Source organism: Gadus morhua, chromosome 10 (assembly GCF_902167405.1).
Source record: "Gadus morhua chromosome 10, gadMor3.0, whole genome shotgun sequence".
Lineage (NCBI taxonomy): Eukaryota > Metazoa > Chordata > Actinopteri > Gadiformes > Gadidae > Gadus > Gadus morhua.
The window spans coordinates 18,174,966-18,194,774 of record NC_044057.1 but is presented as its reverse complement, the minus strand read 5'-3'; the positions used below and the strand labels follow the sequence as shown (position 1 = coordinate 18,194,774).

Below are 19,809 nucleotides of genomic sequence, written 5' to 3'. Positions count from 1 at the left end.
CTGACATGAAAGAGATCATCTCCATTGGAAACACATTGCATGATAATCGAGATGATCAATCTCTCCTTTTAAGATTGCACACACACACACACACACACACACTATTGCACGTGAGCGGCACACACACACACCCAGAAATAACTGCGACATGTATCGTGGTAGAGTTCAGATTTACACTTACACCATCAATGAATCTTCACTTTGCTACACTTCCCCATGAAACATCTTGTGCAACGATAGAAGTACTTCTTGGCACCATTTCCATGCACATCAGAGTAGCACAGAGAAAGTCATACTTATCCAGCCAAAGCATGTTGTTTTGACCATCTAAAAATGTATGACCTTAACGACCACATTACACACATCGTAAGCCCCATAAGTAGACACACATAACGATCCTCTCTGATCCCTCTCTAGCTCCTTTGGAAATCCCCAGTGGTCCCACTTCTGTCAAACACACTTAAGGGCCAGCCAAGCCTCTCAGACCACCCATGTTAAATGATAACTCAGGGACAATGAGATAAACAACGTATATTCCCTTCATTTAGGCTTCATTAAACCACACATTGATTATAGGACACGATTAGGTGCTCATCTCATCGGTCTAGAGGAAATGGCCTTTTGGGTGTTTGCTGCAGCACTGTGCTATTGAGTTTTTGAAGAAGTTCAGCACATCACTCAAGTTCCAGAATGACCTCCCACAAAGGTTGCAGGGATTTTTCAGAGTTATCAGCATAATGGGTTAGCATGCAGCCAAAGCCAATTTAACAGATAAGGGATGTCTTTTAAATTGAATGATAGCCTGAACGTGGAATGGTCACAGACCATTACCTCAGAATGGATGGACGGAAGAAAACTGCACAATATTCCCCCGGTAGATAATGTTGAGTTGGAAAAGAGTTCTGTGCCCATCTAGTGGTGATAAATGGAAGTGCATACTTACATTCAACTTCGCACCATATCCAAATGACAAACCTAGGTTTGGAATATTGTACCCATTGAGTGTGCCTAGTTCAAATGTGTTTGAAACTAAACAGACCTAGAAAAAAACTCACTCTGGAAGAAATAGTGGGTTTAACTACCATTTTTATTTGGCATAATTTAAAATCATCTCACTGTTAGTTCATTTATACAAATATGCTTTAGTTATATATAAAACAATTACAAAAAGATTTCTACAAGATCAAGTTCCCAGTGTAAAAGTGTAGTACCACGCACACGGAAGCGTACAAACAGCTCCGGGCCAAAGAGAAAGAAAACCCCCACTAGGTGTGTGATCCACCACATCGTTGAGTGACAAACTGGGCCACGGCCCCAAATGCAGCCGTGCCGGTTGGACGCTTGAAATTATATTGACCCTTCTCTGCAGTCTACCCGTTATGGTGTACAATATAGACTCATTTCTCCATGGACAAACCCCCCTTCACTGCTGCTCAATGATACCACCCCCCCCCCCCCCCCCCCCCCCAACTCGTCTTACGGCCTCCCAATGATACGGAGTACAGGGTACCAAGGCCACGGTGTCGACTTTCATATAAAAACTGGAAACCGATACAATAAAAAGGCTTAGTTATTACCAATAAATGTGGGTAACGACAAGCAACCGGTTATTTGATTCCTTTTTAAAAAGCATTTTCAAAAAAAGTATAGAATAGAATGACACTTGGGAGGGCAGGCCCTTTCCAATAAAAGCCAGCCTAACGTGTTGATAGTTGTCAGTTAAGGTACTGTGATGCTTCAAAGACTTGGCTTATCTCCACTCGTGTACATCCGACAGAGAGCTCGCTCTGAGCAGAAGGCTTTCCATTTCCCCTGAAGCCTTGACGACTTCGCACCCGTTGTCACACATTGAGGCGAGAGCAGTGGCTTTGGCGGCAGGAAATAAACTCATCAACCCGTTCTTCTGACTTGGGTCATGCTCTCATTTGCAGTTTGTCATATTGCTGTTGTGTCACTCTGTGCCGTGAGAGAAGAAAAAACGAAAATGAAAACAAATGGCCTAAAAAAATAAAATAAAAAAAATGGGGTCACAGAGAGAAGCACTGCTACAGTCTTTGGTTTGATAAGACACCTGATTAGATACAAAAGGCCCTGTATAGGTCATAGCCGAATGGCGGATGTAAGAAACGTCCACAAACAGCAAAGGCAATTATGACAATGCTTTCTCTGAGATCAAAAATATGTTTATCCGACTATACCGGCTTTCGCCTGGCACAAGCTGGTTGAGGCCAAAGTTGGCAATACAAGCAATATAAAAATAAACATACATGGGGTTATTTAAAAAAATACAGATTTTCGAAATATGCAAGGCAATAATCCAACTGCCACTGGAAAATGGGTCAGTTCCATCGAGTGTTAATTACAAAACACAAGCATACTTCACTCAATACAAAGGTATGTTATAACGATTTGTAACTTTGGCTGTGACCGTAGTGGGGTGGGCAATTAATCGATATAGATCAGAGGCGTTTCCATATAATTTGCCAAAACAGTCACTTCACCCAATCCTGAACAAGGGAGTGGTTTTAACAGCCCTTCAAAAAGGGCAGAACAAAAAAATAAAAAAGACAAATCTGACCGGATTGGAAATTCCGGAAGTGTTTCTGTATGAAAATAAAGCTGAGAGAATTGAACTCCACTAGTGATTAATTTGTCAGACCTGCATGGCTTATACAGTGGCACAGGCAAACCGTTGGTTCTAGGGTTCTGCTTCACTCAGAAAGGCTATCTGGCTCTACCTCCATCTCTGGGTCAGCAGATGGTAGGGCTCGTCCTCAGAAAGCCCAGACACCCCACTGTCAGCACAGCACCAACCCCCAAGAGATTATGGATGAGGGGGGGCTTGCAATTTAAGAGGGGCACAAGGAAATCTGTTATGCAATCAATGGATTAAAATCAGTGGTTGTTAGATCAATCAATTCTTGTTTTTGTTTTTTTAATAACCACCAGAATCTAGGCGGTGAAAGGCTTAAGAGTTTGAGATGCACCAAATGGTTTGAGTATGAGGTAGACATTATCAACTCTACCAGGGAATATGAAGGCAGGTCTTGTTATTTTTGTTTGTGGTTACCATTATGGCTCGAGACAAAATTCGACCAGTATGAGATTTTATAGGGCAAAGCAATATTAAATCTAGATCAGCTGCAAAACTGGAATAAAAAGGTGTCAATAAGCATATTTAAAATACAAAACACCACGGAAGAGAGGAGATCTACTCTGTAGCCCCAACGACCCCGTTCTGGCATAGTCCCTTTGGTGATGACGACGGCAATGGAATGAGATCCTCTGGGAGATGAACGAGGAAGAGGAGCAGCGCAAAAGGCTGCAAATCAAAAGTCTATGCTTGTTGAGGTGGGCCAGAGGAAGCCAGATGACCACCCACCCACCCCTCCCTCCGTCCGTCCGTCTTCCGCTTGCAACTGCAACTTTTTGTTCTCCCCGGCATCCAACGTTAACACACAGTACCAAGTCCGGGCGTCCGAGCACAATTACAACAACACGCACTTCTTGGTATTCTTTTTCGTGACAGGATACAACACGGCCCGCACGGCCTCGGCGAACACCTCCCGCACGCCCTCCTGAAGCAGCGCGGAGCACTCCATGTACTTGACGGCGCCGATCTGCTTGGCGAGTGCGTTGCCCTGGTGCTGCGTGGTGGGGGCCAGGCCCTGCTCCTTCAGCTTCTTCAGCGTCTCTGTGTCACCCCGCAGGTCTCTCTTGGTGCCCACCAGTAGGATGGGCACATTGGGGCAGTGGTGGGACACCTCCGGGTGCCACTTGTGCCGGACGTTGGCGTGGGAGGAGGGGCTGCCGATGGAGAAGCAGATGATGAAGACGTTGGTCTGCGGATAGGACAGGGTGCGCAGGCGGTCGTACTCCTCCTGGCCGGCAGTGTCCCAGAGGTTAAGGCTGACCGTGCGCCCGTCCACGCTCATCTGGGCACTGTAGTTATCGAACACGGTGGGGATGTACTCCTCCGGGAAGGCGTTGGTGGTATAAGAGATGAGCAGGCAGGTTTTACCGACCGCCCCGTCGCCCACAACCACGCACTTGATGGTCTGCATCCTACCTTAGGACCGCGGGGGCTGCAGCACCTGGGGACCGCAGGAGAGAGGAGAATGGATACGTTAGGTTACTCTTCAAGCGTCCTCAACTCGATAGATTAATTATGAGCTGTGCATCCCTCCCTGGTCACATTAACCTTGGATAACTCTCCCGAAATATGTCGCCGAGAGTAGTTTTTGTCTCGATTTAGCAGACAGGCTAATCCATGCTAACACAACGAACTATAGAGTTAGGGTTCAGCAGCCGGTTATTTGACTGAATAACTCGATAATAGTAGAGGCTTATACGGGAAGGACGAAAACCCTCATGGAGAGCTTTTCACAGACACGATACAAGGCGTTCCCTTCATTTGCTGGCGATGATAAACATCTAGCTAAGGAACTAGCTAGCTTAGCTCGGTGGTTAACCAGCAAGCTAGGCTCGTTAGAAAACAAGTTTAACTTTGTTCAGGGGCGAAACGTAACATTGTCTCCTCGTTCGCTCAAGCCAGTCCAACAATCATTCCGTAAGATCAATCGTTAAACTCATGGACACTCAGTGTCTATTGACGGTCTTTATCTTGAAGTGTTTAATAACTTACCGCCACTTAGCTTTCGAGCTCTTTCTGCCTCGAACAGTCAATCACAGCCGCATCCGGGGAGATGCCCATTACGTCACCTCTACGTGCGCCCAACCAGTTCATTTGGTATTTGTAGTTTTGAATAATAATAGGACTCCAACACTAGATGGGGGTGATTAGTTGTTTGTAACCATATTATCGTTGTAATGTCTCTATGAAACAACTACAGCGACCAGCAGTTGGTTTTTTTGTATATAAAAATGTGTATTATTAACTCTGTATGTATAAACATTTTGTTATATGTATAAACTTTTATTGTTTAAAAGTTACCTATCTCGCATCACCTTGGACTCATTGACCACTTAATTGAATCTGAATCAGTTAAATAATATTTATTTAGTGCATAGATTATTGATGAACTTTGTAATGGGTTCGTAATGTTTTCCCTTTTCTTATTTGATTCATTGTCCTTATGTTTGTTCTCCCTGCAATATTCCACTTGGTGTCGCTGTTAGCATGCGCATATTCGCATCAAAATTGGCCATCTTAATTTTCATTTTTTTCTTCCCTTTTACTTCCCTTTTTACTAACCCAATACACTTAATTAATACACTTACTTCATTATTCACCCACATTCAATATATTCTGATTTACGATGCAAGAAAAATAGCAGCTTAGAGAATCATGGCTTTACGATAGTTTAGTTGGACCCTGGGTGGTTCCATTGATGATGTCACTTCTTCACTCTCCAGCAGGTTCAGAGGCCAATGCTGACAGACAAGCGGACACTCATGAGGACAAAGACGCACTCGTTTATTGCCTTTTCTCAAGGGCCTCACTGGCGTCACTTAGGCCTATAAAAAGAGATTTCCCACCGGGACCCGACACCCACATCCCCTTGCGCCCCACCATTCTGCGAGTACATTCCCCAGTAACATCTCCATGACAACTGTTAGGACCATGGGTGGGGGGTGACTTTGTCAAGAGACCCAGTGCAAGAAGTCAGCAGGATGAAAAGGGTGCTGGAGCAGCAGTCAGGGATGTTGGCGCAGGGCGTTCTCTCACCAAAGTTGGCGTTGGTCAATGCTTCATGTGGGAAAGACAAATACCTCCATATTCTTACCGTACTCACGTAGAGGGCTAATTCATTCATTCGTATACATACATAAACATACTCACACTATTTATGCTCATGTAAAGTGCTTACATACATACATACATACATACATACATACATACATACATACATACATACATACATACATACATACATACATACATACATACATACATACATACATACATACACATACAAAAATATATATATAAAAAAGATTTTTAATAAACAATTAAGTCACCTAGGAACATCATGGGGGTCATCAATAATAACAAAAACTATCTTGATTACAGTCTTTATTTCATCGTTTTTTACTTTACACATGGGATTTCACTAGTTAATACCATACTATTAAATTAAGTCTGGAGATATTTTGATCAAATCAGAAAAATACATTAATCTTTTCTACATGGCCTCCTTTAACATTTGTAAAGTGCTTAAGAGTGATGATGAGGAGTGTGTCCATGTCATTGAAGTTCAATATGCACCTGATTGGACCAAAATGAGCCAATCAAGAGCCTCTAGATATCTGGGTAATAATAGTCTGATGCTTTCAAGCAATAATACCATGCATTCAAATGGTAAACCATGGAAGGAATCAATGCACAGATTACATACATTTATTTGATTAATTTACACCCTTGAGACTTGAAATAGCTAGATTTTAATTACACTCGGTTTGAAACCAAAGTTCACGTAAGGCAACTTGAAGGAACTTCAACTCTATAGGGAAGATATGGCAGTGGGTTTGGATGAGATGTCCTAATGCCAGCACTGGACAGTATTGGATATGTATAGAGGTAGAATTTAAAGACAAGAGAATTTTCTTAAAAAATAACATTGACAGAACAAAAGTGTGTAACAGAAATAGTGGTTGAAACAGTGATCTTCAGATCTAATCTGATTCTCTTACATGACCTATACTTACAATCAAGCATGATTTCCTTATGAAAGTTTATCCAACACTACTTCAGCCTCAAGTTGTTGCAATGGGAGAAAAGCAAGTTGTACCATAGTTTCTCTTTTTTTCTATAGTGAGCCCCATCTACCGGTGCAGCAGGACATCATGAACTACAAAAGTACAAAGAAACATAGAACCAGTGACCCGGGTCATTCATTACCATCATTACTAATCCTTTCACTTCCATAGTCGCTGAGGTGTCGAGGAACGAGCCACTTTGGGGCCGGGGATGCGTGTGGCTGCTGGGACTTTACCGTCTACAACAGGCGACACATCTGTGCCCGTGTCCTTCGCGGCCTTGTTCCTGGCCGCCGATATAACAGCAGTGCGGATGGTCTTGGCCGTGGCGGAGGAGGTGGGGCTATGGACTGCGCGATGCTGGGAACGCCCTTGAGACTCAGAGTTTGGGGCCAGCCGTTTAGACACCCGGAGAGGGGTGCCTCTAACGAAGGCTGGGCTGTTGTTGTTGTTGTTATTGTTGTTGTTGGTGGTACCGGCCTTCTCCGGTAAAGACCTGCCTGAAGTCCTACGGGTCAGGAGAGATTTAGCCTGCGGATCGGTTCCGTGCTGTACCCGTTCCCTCGCGCTGTGGCTTCGTCTTACATCCGTTTGAGCAGCGGAGGAGCGAGCGATAGGCGACGCGCCCGTGGACAAGCTTAGAGGATTAGCCAGGCGCGTCGGGCGAGTTGAGGCCGTTTGATCGGCGGGAGATGCAACCCGACCGGAGGGCTCTGTTTTAGAGTGCACCCTGGGAATCCCACTGCCGTTGGCAGGCGTTGTACTGCGCGACACAAGCCCCCTTTTGGCACCCACGCCACTACGGACGGGGGTCTTTGTCGCTTGTGCCTCCCCTTTAGTAGTCGGAGACCCCGGGGCGTTCAGCTCTTGTAGATCCTCTCTCTCCTTCCGCCACTTGGAGCACGGGCTGGGTGTGGGCCGCGGGAGAGGGGAGGTCGGAGAAGACAGAGTGTTGTAAGACCGCAAGCCTTTCACCAGTGTGTGGCACTCCAGTGTCTCGCCCACACACGGGTAAGGCCTCTCGACGTTGCTCGCAGAGCTGTGGGAGCCGGGGGGGTAATTGTGTGCCTCGGGTAGACCGGAGGATATCCAGTTCCCTTTCCCCGGTGTTGAGGCCGTTTCGGTCACCATCTGTTTAGTGAGCTCCATTCCAGGCGAAAACAGCATTTGTGACTGTAAGGCATCGTGATCGTGTGCAGAGGGTTGGGACTGGCTCTCGCTGAGGTGGTACGTCGAATGGCCAGGCTTTCTAGCACCAAGAGTTTGTATTCCAGTGATGTGAACAGAGTTCTGTGAGGATTCTGTGTCTGAAGAGTCTTTAGCCTTTGTTTTGGGGGGAGTAGGACAAGCAGAGTCAGTCACAGGCATGCCAAACCTATGTCTCGCAGTAGAAATCTGGCTTTTAACACTGAGGGGAGGGGTTGAAGTGGTTGCAGCAGCAGGAGAGTTTGAACACGAAGTGAACGCCGATACATTGGTCTCCGAGTCCATTAGTCCATGTGAGATTTTACTCACTTTATTTGAACGTTCAGGCGCTTGTGACATTTTCTTCTCGTAGTGAAACTGTGAAACGTAGGAAATGCTGTCCGGATTTTGTTGTGCGACCTTGAACGCAACATCATGCGTCGATGGCTTTATCTTCTCAACATTTGAGCCCTGGAAAGTTTCCATGTTATGGTTTCCTGCTTGATAACAGCCAGACAGGGTTGGTCCCCCTCCAACAGTTTCCTGCTTGCTGTTTGACTCTGCGGAGCCGCCAAGCCCAGAGGGTGTCCGATGGCCAGACGCGCTGCCCTGCCGCTCACCTGTTGAAGTCGGGCTGGTCCCCAACTCTGGGAAGGCGTTGAAGGTGGGCGGGTTCAGGAGATGATTGGTGCTGGGTTGAAGGTGGTGGGAATACCTGCGGAGATCGGAGCTCCTCAAGCTCCGCCTGCTCCAGGAGTGGTTTAAACCCTTCTCAAGCATCCTCTCCAGGTCGTCCTGGCCGTCCCCACCCTGGGATTCCCGGGCCAGGCTGAGGCCAAGCTCCGGTCCCGAGCACACCGCGATTGAGCGACGCTTCTCAACCAGCTCGCGTTCCCTCTCCTGACGTTTCTGCTCCTTCACTTCTCGGTCTGCGTTCTCCTGGTAAACAAAGACAGTGGAGAAATAATCTGAAATTAGCCCAAAGTAAGGGTTCAATCAAAGTTTCACCAAGCACTGAAAAGGATAATGAAGAAGCCTTCATATGAGGCACGAGGTCTGACCTGGACTGCTCTTTGGAACCGTTGGCAGAATGAGCTGAAGACCTTACAGGCCTCCTCCAACTTGAATGTGCCTTCATCCTCGCAGAAGAACTCCACCAGGGCCTGACTCGACATCCTCATGCCCTCTAGCTCATCGTCAGCCTCCTTTAGGCGGTCATCAGCCATCTGGAAACAGAACAGAACAAAAATAATTCCATAATTTTTTCCCATTTGTTTTAACCAGCTCTACCCTTTTCTTCAACTTTGGCTTTGATTTTTCCATTTTTATCAAGATAACGTCAGTTTTCATTGTGTGTGTGTGTGTGTGTGTGTGTGTGTGTGTGTGTGTGTGTGTGTGTGTGTGTGTGTGTGTGTGTGTGTGTGTGTGTGTGTGTGTGTGTGTGTGTGTGTGTGTGTGTGTGTGTGTGTGTGTGTGTGTTTTACCTCTAGGAAGGGTTGTGTCTGCTCCGCAAGTTCCGGCTCCGTCTGTATGTTGACCTTGAGGGATACAACTCTGCTTTGCAACTTTGATAAGTCCTCGTAAACAGACTCCTCACATAACCTACGTTAAAAGGACATTCAACGTTAGATTATGCGTACAATCTTGGCATTGCTTAAATTGCATTGTTGGTAGACTGGGTCCCATTGTTTCAAAATACTTGGCGGTTTTATCCGGAATATACTTTCAATGTTTTAGCAAGTTGAGGTCATAGTGTTGCATTGGTAACAGGAGAACTTGTTCCAAACACAGAAACAATAGCCCCCAAACTCTATTATGTGGGTAATCGCTGCCGTCGTGACCCGCTTTTTACTCAGCGAGCTTACCATGTCCAAACACTTCCTACCCTTTCTATTCCTGTTACATAGATATGCAGTGTTTCCCTGTCATTTCTGGGGGGGATTGTGGTTACTAAATGGAGACTGAATGCTGCCCCCCCCACCCCCCATGCCCCACTCACTCCCAGCCTTATCCCATCATCTTTGCTGAGAATTCATGTTTTAAGATTTCACTGACCTGGAGGCAGGGCCGACATGGCCTAGTTGGCTGGGAAACGACAGCAAGCCCTGGTCCTTTTTTACAGCTTCCTGTGGAGACAGAAACAAATGCTTATTCAGCCAGGTTTTAATAAAGAAGATTCAATTTTCAGCATTCGGCAGGCTATTGAAGGTCAGTATTGTTCCTTTTTCTAAACAAACATTATATTGGTTTATTTTTATTGTGTTTAACAATATATATTTGTATAGCACACTCAACTCAGTTGCCCTTCAAACTTTAACTTAAATGAAGCGATTTTAAATAAAAACCAACCAAACAATTCTAGTCCACGCCAATACCCCTTTCTAAAAAAATTATCCCATCTGTTTTAACAAGATTGAGAGTCTACCGCGGTGTTGGGATAGTTTTTCCTAGTACTTTCCTTCCATGCAGTATTAGCTGAGTAGCACACTCTGGCCTATTGATACAGCTTAACGCCTTGCCTCACCATGGCTACATAATGCAGCAAGTTCATGCCCGGCTTGTTGGCTCTGGTGTCGGCCAGTTTCAGTAGCGAAGAGATCCGAAAACCAGCGGCGTTCCCTGAGTATCCACCCTGAATGGTGAAAGCAGAAGGTCAGCCTTCAGCAACCACTTCATCATTTGTCATCTTTTAGGAATCAAGTTCAAACAAGCGCGCAGTCAAACACTAGCCCGCTGCGGTCTTTGTGCACAGATGAAGGACTGTTTTTGTTCTTATGTTATAGTACAGGGAGTAATGCAAAAGGAGTAGTGATCAAAGGACTCAAGCACTTACCGCATTCATATAGTTGCCCGCTTTCAGCACCAAGCGAAGGATGGAGTGTAACTCGGGACAGCTCAATAGTTCTGCAGAGTGAAGAACAGAGAGCAGTCAGCATTATCCCTTCACTCTTCACGGTTATTATAAGTGTGAACTTTGAACCTTCTGCATAGTCATCCATAACACACACACGATAGAACACCTTTAAAAAACAGTCGCAATATGCAGGATTTAGGACTGATGAAGTACCGTTTAACTTAACCTCTTGCGGTCCCTACATTCCATGTGGTTCAGCTCAAACTTAAACCCAGGAGCGCATTGCAGAGTGAATGGCTTCGCTTCACACCTAGACCTAGCACAGAAAGGACCTCGCTCCTTGCTGTATGCTTACCCCTTGCCGCCTCCCTAAGACATCTGGCTGCCACACACAGAGAGGTCACCGCCGGATCAAACTCCTGCTGCAGGATGATGGCATCCAGACGCAGGCGGAAACTAGATGGAAGGCAGGAGATGGAGAGATGGATGTAAAGATATAGCAGGGAGAGAGGGAGAGTGAGAGAGAGAGGGAGCGCGAGAGGAGGGGGGGCAAGTGGTGACAGAGGAAAGGGTTAGTACTGATCAATCATCCGCTTTACCATTATGAGTCAACACAAAGAGAGAGAACAACAGTGAGTCTTGCCTTAACTGCATGAGACAGAGACAGCGATAGAGACAGAGAGAGACACACACAGACGGACACAGAGGCGGTCTGTGGTGACTAACTACCACTCACAACACAGAGAAAAAGGCAGCATGAAAAACATTGGGCGTGTTAGAAGCGATGACATAATTTAGGTCAGAGTTGAGGGTGGGGGGGGGGGTTATACCTGGGGAGTTCCACCAGCAGCAGCATGAAGAGGTCAGGCTCTCCCAGCCTGCTGCGCTCCCCCTTGAATTGCCTCAGACGGTTTTCCTGCGAAACAGACAAACAATCCTTTAAAAGAAGCATGGTGAGAGAGAGAGGGGGGGGGGGCTGCCTGGCGGGGTGTACGGTGGTACTACTAAAGGCAGACATGTTTCACGATCACTTTCAATATCTGTCAACCCCCGGGCCCGTGTCAGGTAACGCTCTCCATCAGATGGCGTGGGGTGTTATGGCAGACCCCTGATCAGGCTAACCAGAGCCAGATGATGGGGTTGGGGAGATGAGGACACTGGGAAGGAAGGAAGTCATCACTGCCTCAGCCCATTCCCCCTTTTTACCTCTTCGTTGTCCGGTAGAAGTTTGCAGAACTCTGCCAGCTTCTCAGCTCCGTAGTGCTCGCCCGCACCCAAACGGATGTCCTCCACTATCTCCTTCGCCGGCCTGAGCGGAAGAGGGAAGAGAAGGGATAACACCCCCACAACACAATCTTTATGATGACATCACCGTGGACACACGGCCACAATGAGTCAACTCAAAGAAAAAGGAAACATTGGGCCAAATGATAAAAAATGGCATTCGAGGAACAGAGGGGATAAGCTTCAATAGGGGTTTTGTGAGAGGGTGACTCGGAGGCCAAAGTGAAAACTGTGACCCGGATCAAAAGCAACGTGTAATGAGGTGGGAGACATTGGCTTTTGGCGCCGCTTTGATCACACACCAGGGCTTATCCCCCCCCCTGCTTATCGGACTGAGATTGTCAGGCGGCCGAGGTGTGACGCCACACTGGCGACACGCTGTGGCGTACGCACTGAACAAATACAACTGGCACGCACATTATGCAAAGTCTTGAGACCTAGATGTCAAGGTGTCAATCTGGCGAGTGAAAAACCTGCCCCTGACCTCTGCTTTATTTCCTTTCTGTGACACATCCCCCCCCTCCCCTTCCCCATTCCCGCTTCCCCTACTTCTCCAACTCAAACTACCACAACATGGTTGCTGTTAGTCTCCACCCTTCACTCCCCCTCTGCCACACATCATCTATTTCTTTACAGACGCATCCCGGAACTTATGTATGTGATACTCCTCAACGGCATTTTTTGTTCTCCCTTTCACTCACAGCGTATAATTCAGGACTCTGAGCCAAATGGAAGAGCTAACAAACCTCAACAGACAGCACTGAAAAAAGATAATGTGTCCTTTTGATTACGACAGACACTTGAAAAGGCTTTAATGAAGGGACTTTGAGTTCTAGGAGTTGGGTTTTGTTAGGCCGCTGCCTGTCGGTTTATGTAAAGAAAAAATAGTGGATGTACAAACAATTCATATCATAACTACGCCCATATTTCAAAAGCAGACATCTGGACTGCTGTGACCATATGTTTAACGAAAGACAAAAAGTGTTTTTGTTAAGAAAAAAGGGCCTTTTTTGGTTGTTCACATAACAGGTTTCCGCACAAGTCTTGACAGTTCCATTTAAGCCGCTCTGTCTCCAATTAAAATACACTCGGACTGCTGAACCACCGTGTAAGTGGAGACATGAAAACAAGTACAGCAGCCTCTATCTTCCTGCTCTTAACGACTACGACTTTGGGTTATTTTTGTTCAATTGAATGATGTTTCCTTTAATAAACTAAAGAAATAAGAGGAACCCAAGCACCATACATTACAGAGAATACAAAGCAGGAAACAAAGTATTTGTTTCATCTGTCTTCCACATTAGTACAACCAATTCTTAAATTTACTGAAAGACCAAATAGAAGCCCAGAGAATGTTTAAAACATGCCTAACTAAATACCAAATGTGGAACATAAAATGCATTGTTAGAAAGAGATAGAATGCTATTTTGGCTACTAGATAGGGGTCGAGGGGGGAGCGGGGGGGGGGGTCTCTTACATTGCAACAGGGGGTCTCCAAACGTGTATCGGCAGGTGTTAACTTTGACCCCCGGGATGGATGACTACCTCCTGACTAGCCCATCACCCGCCATCATTCTAGGAATACACAACACAGCTGCCATCTTCGACACCCCCCCCCCCACCCACCCACAATCAACGAACCACTGTGCCAGTACTGCTTCACTCCCCAATACTCAAAGCCAGCCACACCTTCTTGACAGAAGACCACTTCCTGCCAGTCATTCTCAAGTGTGAAGGGCCGTTCCCCTGGGCAGGCTTCTTCACACCACCGTTTCCTGCTCTCCGGCTAATGGCACGTTTGATGGATGGGGTCTGACCCCACCAATGCAAGGGGGGTGTGGGTTTGGGTGGGGGCTGGGAGGACTGAAGGCACCACATGGGGCCCCCAGTTACAGTTACTGAGCACCGATACCTGGGGTCATCATTCACCAAGTGTCACCGAGGACAAACGAACTACAGAACTGTTTTGGGAAAACATCTTACATCTTAAACTGTCGCAGGAAGATCCCAACATTCATGCTCCTCTTCGGGTCCAGTAAGGAGATCTGTAGTGTGAATAAATAAATGAAAGAATGCTGTGAATGATTGTGTCAGGTGCCGCTGACCGTTGACCGTCTGTGTGTTATTTTTTTGACATCACCCTCTTAAAATAATACAATCCTGCATTTTACAGCCAGAGAATCCAACCACCCGTCCTCTGACCTGCTCTGCAGCGATATCCTGGGGCGACCGGGACCTCAGCATCAGCAGGGACGAGCGGCTGCCTTTCCTGCAGGCCGAGGCCCGGTCCTGGGCCTTGCTGTCCTTCTGGCCGAACAGCTCGTCCAGGGAGTGGAAGTCGATGGGGAACTCGTCCTCCTCGGCCGCGGCGCCGCTCCACACGCTCTTGCGTCCCTCCACCTTCTCCTTGGGGATCCGCTCCCAGTTGAGCTTTCTCAGCCTGCTCCTCCGGACGCTGTCCATGCAGCCCAGCACCGAGGAGGAAGAGGAGGAGGAGGAGGAGTCGGGGGGGGGAGGAGGTGGCGGTAGAGGAGGAGGAGGCGGAGGTGGCGGAGGTGGTGGCGGCGCCGGTGGTGCTGGGGCTGGAGGCGTGATGGGAGGCTGTGGCGCCTGGGCCGGCTGAGGCAGCGTATCCATGGCTGTCACTTCCTTGGTAACGAGGGGGGCGGCGACGGGCGGGATAGTGGTCGGCTTTCCATGTGAGGCGAGGCAGGACGCCCTGGCATCGATGGACGGGCCAATGAGCATTTGGGGCTTCCTGAGGGAGGAGGTGTGGGGGGGCCTTTGCTGAACGTGTGGCACGGACTCTAGGGTCTTTCCGCAAAACAAAAGTCAAACTCCTCCTCTTTTGGCCGACGTCGCCGGATTAATGTAGCGTGTCCGCGGAACTATCCAGAATCCAGTTCAAAGGTCCGTCCACCGCTGTTGCCTAGAAAGTGACGTAGAGCAAAACTCTTATCTCCGGATGACATGACAAATCACAAGCAGATATTGGTGTGTTGAGATGGAAGGTTTGAGGACTTTGAAACAGACATCATAACCCATCACTAACATATTTTTATCAGATGAGACCATTCCAGGAATTCTTCTTGAGCCACAAATCTCTCTCGTCCTTTTATTAGTATAACAGCCCTTTGGTTAGCCACATGACAACATATCCCCAGGTTCAACTGGCGGGGGGAAGTTCAAGGAGTCTTTGGGAAAGTACTGGTAGTTTACTTTGTAGTTTCTATACTGCTTGTTCCAGCCTGTTTTATTTCGGCCCAACTTATGCACAGACACCTCCACCACACGCTGCCTGTCCCTCTCCCTTCTAATTAGAGCCTTCACTGAAGACATCTTAAGACAATGCTTGAGGGAGGGTAGCCTGGGTACAGGTGATCACAAGGCTGACTGTCTTGATAAATTATTTCTCTGATTTAAGATTTGGGTTAAATTAGTCGTTGCAAAGAACGGAGGAGATGACTCCTGAGAAGACAACCAAGGTTTATCCTAGAAGTTATCATGGTATGGCTTTGTTGTTTACAATCTCAATAATGCGTTGAAACATGTTGTTATTCCACCGAGTACCACAGGGGCGCGCTACTAAATATTAATCAAATTAATTATCCGCCGTTTATACGACCATTAAATAAATGTCTGGATAGGAGGGATGGATCGCATTAACTGTTGTCAAGTTTTGGCTTATGAAACTCTGCATACGGTATTGTCCTAACTATTTGTAATTAAAGTAGCCTAATAGTTCCGACTGGCGAACAGAAAACATATCAGAGTTCAATACCAACATTTGATTTATTTGGTTTGGGTTTAACGTCTGACAGACACATTGCCAACATTTCTTAAAACGATCAACTTTTTGGATACCCTTAAATAACGAACAATATGAAACGTTTTTTACGTGAAATGTTTTCAACAAAGCCAATTTTCCAACTAGCCCTGCCGAGATAACTCCAGTAAAATCAGCCATTTCCAGTAGAATCAATACATCATGCCAATTTAGTCTACTTACTGTGAACTCCTTAGTTTTTGAATATTTCTCTCTCGCTGTGTTTTGGTTGGATATCCACGTATGAAAGACAAATGAATGCTGATCTTTTTGCAATAAATATATGATCATTCTAATGGCTTTCATTCATCTCAGTTATCACCTCGACCACTAACGCTCCGCTTGTTGAGAGTCCTGTCTTTTTTTCAACTTGCGCTGAAACTTTCCCAAAGACCGAGACCGGCGCGCACGCGCACCAAACGCGCCGCGCCGCTATGTTGTATCCTCCCAGTTTTCCCAGGGGTGGAATTAAAGGATTTTCATGTGTGAGTTTACACGAGGATGATGCGCTTTTACAGGCTTGTGGTGCATTTCTGCTTGCAATGTTATGATTCACTGGTATTCTTACAAATGTTTATGTGTTCTTAAATGAAACTACAATGTTCCGACATGTAAGTGTGTGAATTTAGTCGAACTCGAACTCTGAATGTTTACAAAACACAAATAAATAACACCAGTTATTTATTTATTTTTTCCAGTAATAGTTGCAAAAGAACAATCTGGATTTATGAAACTGTATCAGACCTGTATATCATCAGACAGGATTATATGAAAACGGTCCTGAATGATGTGCAGGGAGGCTGTGATGCCTCTTTCCAGACATGTCATCGGGGGTCTTTGTGGGGGGAATGTGAGCTGTTATTGCCGCAAAGGGGGCCTTGATCATGCTTTCAGAGACGCATACGATACAGAAACCCAGCGAGGGAGCAGATGGCTATCAGGCATGGGGGAAATTATGTCGGCACGTCTCCTCCCAGACGAAGATCCTCATGGACGTCGAGAGAGAGAGAGAGAGAGAGAGAGAGAGAGAGAGAGAGAGAGAGAGAGAGAGAGAGAGAGAGAGAGAGAGAGAGAGAGAGAGAGAGAGAGAGAGAGAGAGAGAGAGAGAGAGAGAGAGAGAGAGAGAGAGAGAGGAGGCCACTGGTGAAAGCAGAGACCCCAGAAGTCCCTCGAGGGTGATGAAATGACCCGGGAGGCTGTTGACGTGGCGATGGGAGAGAGGAGGGGTGTAGGGTCCATAACGCCGTGCTTTCATCCCCAAAAAGTGTGTGAGAGTGGGGACCTGGATCTCCCGTCCTGCCGTATACCAGTTCCCCCACGGGAGACTGCAGCCGCCGCCCCCCTGCCTGTCAGCGCCCCCCAGTTCCTGCCGTTATCACAGAGTTACGACCCCGTTGTGATGTGGCCATTGTTGTCCGCCCCGGTATGTTATGATGTACTCCGGCCAGAATAAACTCCCTCGCAGGAAACTTCACTTTCTAATCGCTGTCAGAGTACAGTGCCCTTATCAGAATGCAAGGAAACGCCACCGCTGCACCATACATGGCTGCGGCCCAGAGGGGCCAGACCAAACCCGGTGGGAATTGCATGTATAGTTTGGACTCATGTAAACGCTGACAAAGTGACCACCACCAATGAAGAGTGAGGAGTTAATTTACCGTTGTTTTGCTGTGACAGCTGAGCGTAGTGAGACAAGTGGTTGCCTCTCTGACGTGTTGGGCGGGCCCACTCCCTGCCGTTCCCCCTCTTTTGCATAACATTGGCCCTGTGTTCCATCAGGGGCCCATTCTCTGGGGGTGAATGAATGAGCACGTCAAGCTTGTTCATCTGTACGTTTCAAGTGTGGAGCCCTCTGAGTGTGTGTGTGTGTGTGTGTGTGTGTGTGTGTGTGTGTGTGTGTGTGTGTGTGTGTGTGTGTGTGTGTGTGTGTGTGTGTGTGTGTGTGTGTGTGTGTGTGTGCGCGTGTGTGTGTGTGTGTGTCTGTGTGTGTGTGTGTGTGTGTGTGTGCGCAAGAGCCGGAGCACAGGCATCTCAATTGCAAATCACATTTTGTCGTTAACGAGGGGGTATTCAAGTGGGATGGCTCGGTTCGGTGTACACACACACACCTCCTGTGAAACCAGCCGTGTTGAAAGAGACAGGAGGCCTCCCCCTTTTTATTCTCCTCGCCTTGACGAGACGATTCCGGTGCAGGGTGAAAGTGATTTGCGTGGCTGTCCAAAGGAATGGGAAAGAAGAAAAAAGTGGTTTCTATGTGCAGTCCATTGATATATATAAGGGGGAGAGTTCTCAGATGTGTTTAGCACCGGCCCTCCCCTTCCCTTCCTTGTCGCCCCGCCTACCAACATCACTCACCCTATTTTTTTTTTCTCAATGGACAAGTAAGAGGTAGCACATGAGGCTTGAGCGCTGTCCTCTCTGTGCCACGGGGACTTCAGCCCCTTTGTGGCAGAAGCATCCGTCCTCCGACTTAGCCCCTTCTCCCATCACTAATCTCCCTTTGAAGTACCCCAGAGGTTACGTAAAGGTGAAGGCTCTTAGCTCCAATCTGGCTTGAACTTGAGGGAAGGAAAAAAAAAAAAAAATCCAAAATCCGGTTGGTTCAAACATTGTATTAAACCTGCATGAAAAATTAAAAAAAATAGTGCATGGGTAATGGCTTTTGCTGGTTTAATAGCCCGGTGTAGCCAGTCATCTCATCCCACCTACACACTTCATCTCACATCATTTGACCCTGCTGATGAGCTCATTTAGCACATTACTTCCAGGAGACCAAAATAAGCTCTGTGTAAGGAAATCAATACCGTAGAAGTTGTAATTATCTGCCCAGCTGCTCTATTTGTGTAGTCTGTAAACTGTACTGTTTGAGAAAGCACCGATATGACTTTACGTGGGCCCTGCACTGTTGTGGCCCCTGCTGTGTATGCTCTGCCTGGGGGCTCCACTGAGTTTGGCTGTTTCAATAGTGGAGCAAATAGATTAGTATCCCTGTGGGTCTCCTGGGGGGTAACAGCATCTACTAGTGTAAACACACACTGACACACACATGCACGCACACACACCTGACACACCCTGACAATACGCACATGCACCTCTATTTGATCCGGGGGTAAATAAGTCTGGGGAGGCCTTCCTAATCCAAGCCAGGTTCCTCCGATGTTGAGCTGCATTGCGACGGTCACGGGCAGGAAGGAGACAGAGAGACTCTCAGAGAAGGCTCTCTGGCTTTGGTTAGACGACTGGACTGATAAGCAGCAACAGCAGCGGCCATCTTGCATACAGAAGGCATGGATTCCTCCTTATTCTTCGTTCTTAGCATGCCTGCCTGTCTGACTGTCTGTCTGTCTGTCTGTCTGTCTGTCTGTCTGTCTGTCTGTCTGTCTGTCTGTCTGTCTGTCTGTCTGTCTGTGGATTTGTCTGTCTGTGGATTTATCTACCTGATTATCTATCTATCTATCTATCTATCTATCTATCTATCTATCTATCTATCTATCTATCTATCTATCTATCTATCTATCTATCTATCTATCTATCTATCTATCTATCTATCTATCTATCTATTTTGTTTGTTGTGTCTTTCTAACCTAACCATCGATCAGAATTCTGCTTGTGAATCAGCATTGCTCATGGGTCAGTCTGTGAAAAGGCAGTCCTTAAAGTACAGCTTATTCATTAACCAAGCAGGCTAATCTGTCACAATGCCTTTTAGTTATTTACAGTAAGTGAGTAAATTAGTATGTGTGTGTGTGTGTGTGTGTGTGTGTGTGTGTGTGTGTGTGTGTGTGTGTGTGTGTGTGTGTGTGTGTGTGTGTGTGTGTGCGTGCGTGCGTGCGTGCGTGCGTGTGTGTGTGTGTGTGTGTGGCTGAAAGTGTGTTAGCTTCCCCTTGTTGCACCCATAGTGTTTTCAAATTGTGTTTGTGTTTTGGGGTCAGCTGTCCTG

At 46.9% G+C, this 19,809-nt stretch overlaps 2 protein-coding genes across 2 annotated transcripts; both read right to left on the bottom strand.

The window, feature by feature from the left end:
- Positions 1 to 1,069: 1,069 nt before the first annotated feature.
- Positions 1,070 to 4,733, bottom strand: rhogd (ras homolog gene family, member Gd). The gene is made up of 2 exons (XM_030368451.1): positions 4,646 to 4,733; positions 1,070 to 4,094 (listed from the first exon to the last, which is right to left on the bottom strand). The coding sequence occupies exon 2, from the start codon at positions 4,062 to 4,064 to the stop codon at positions 3,489 to 3,491; it is 576 nt and encodes a 191-aa protein (XP_030224311.1). The 5' UTR covers positions 4,065 to 4,094; positions 4,646 to 4,733; the 3' UTR covers positions 1,070 to 3,488.
- A 1,289-nt stretch (positions 4,734 to 6,022) lies between these two features.
- On the bottom strand, positions 6,023 to 16,260 carry fhdc2 (FH2 domain containing 2). The gene is made up of 12 exons (XM_030368665.1): positions 16,053 to 16,260; positions 14,246 to 14,972; positions 14,027 to 14,088; positions 11,966 to 12,068; positions 11,590 to 11,675; positions 11,115 to 11,215; positions 10,739 to 10,809; positions 10,430 to 10,537; positions 9,961 to 10,031; positions 9,390 to 9,507; positions 8,967 to 9,131; positions 6,023 to 8,844 (listed from the first exon to the last, which is right to left on the bottom strand). The coding sequence occupies exons 2-12, from the start codon at positions 14,789 to 14,791 to the stop codon at positions 6,880 to 6,882; spliced, it is 3,396 nt and encodes a 1,131-aa protein (XP_030224525.1). The 5' UTR covers positions 14,792 to 14,972; positions 16,053 to 16,260; the 3' UTR covers positions 6,023 to 6,879.
- Positions 16,261 to 19,809: the final 3,549 nt, after the last annotated feature.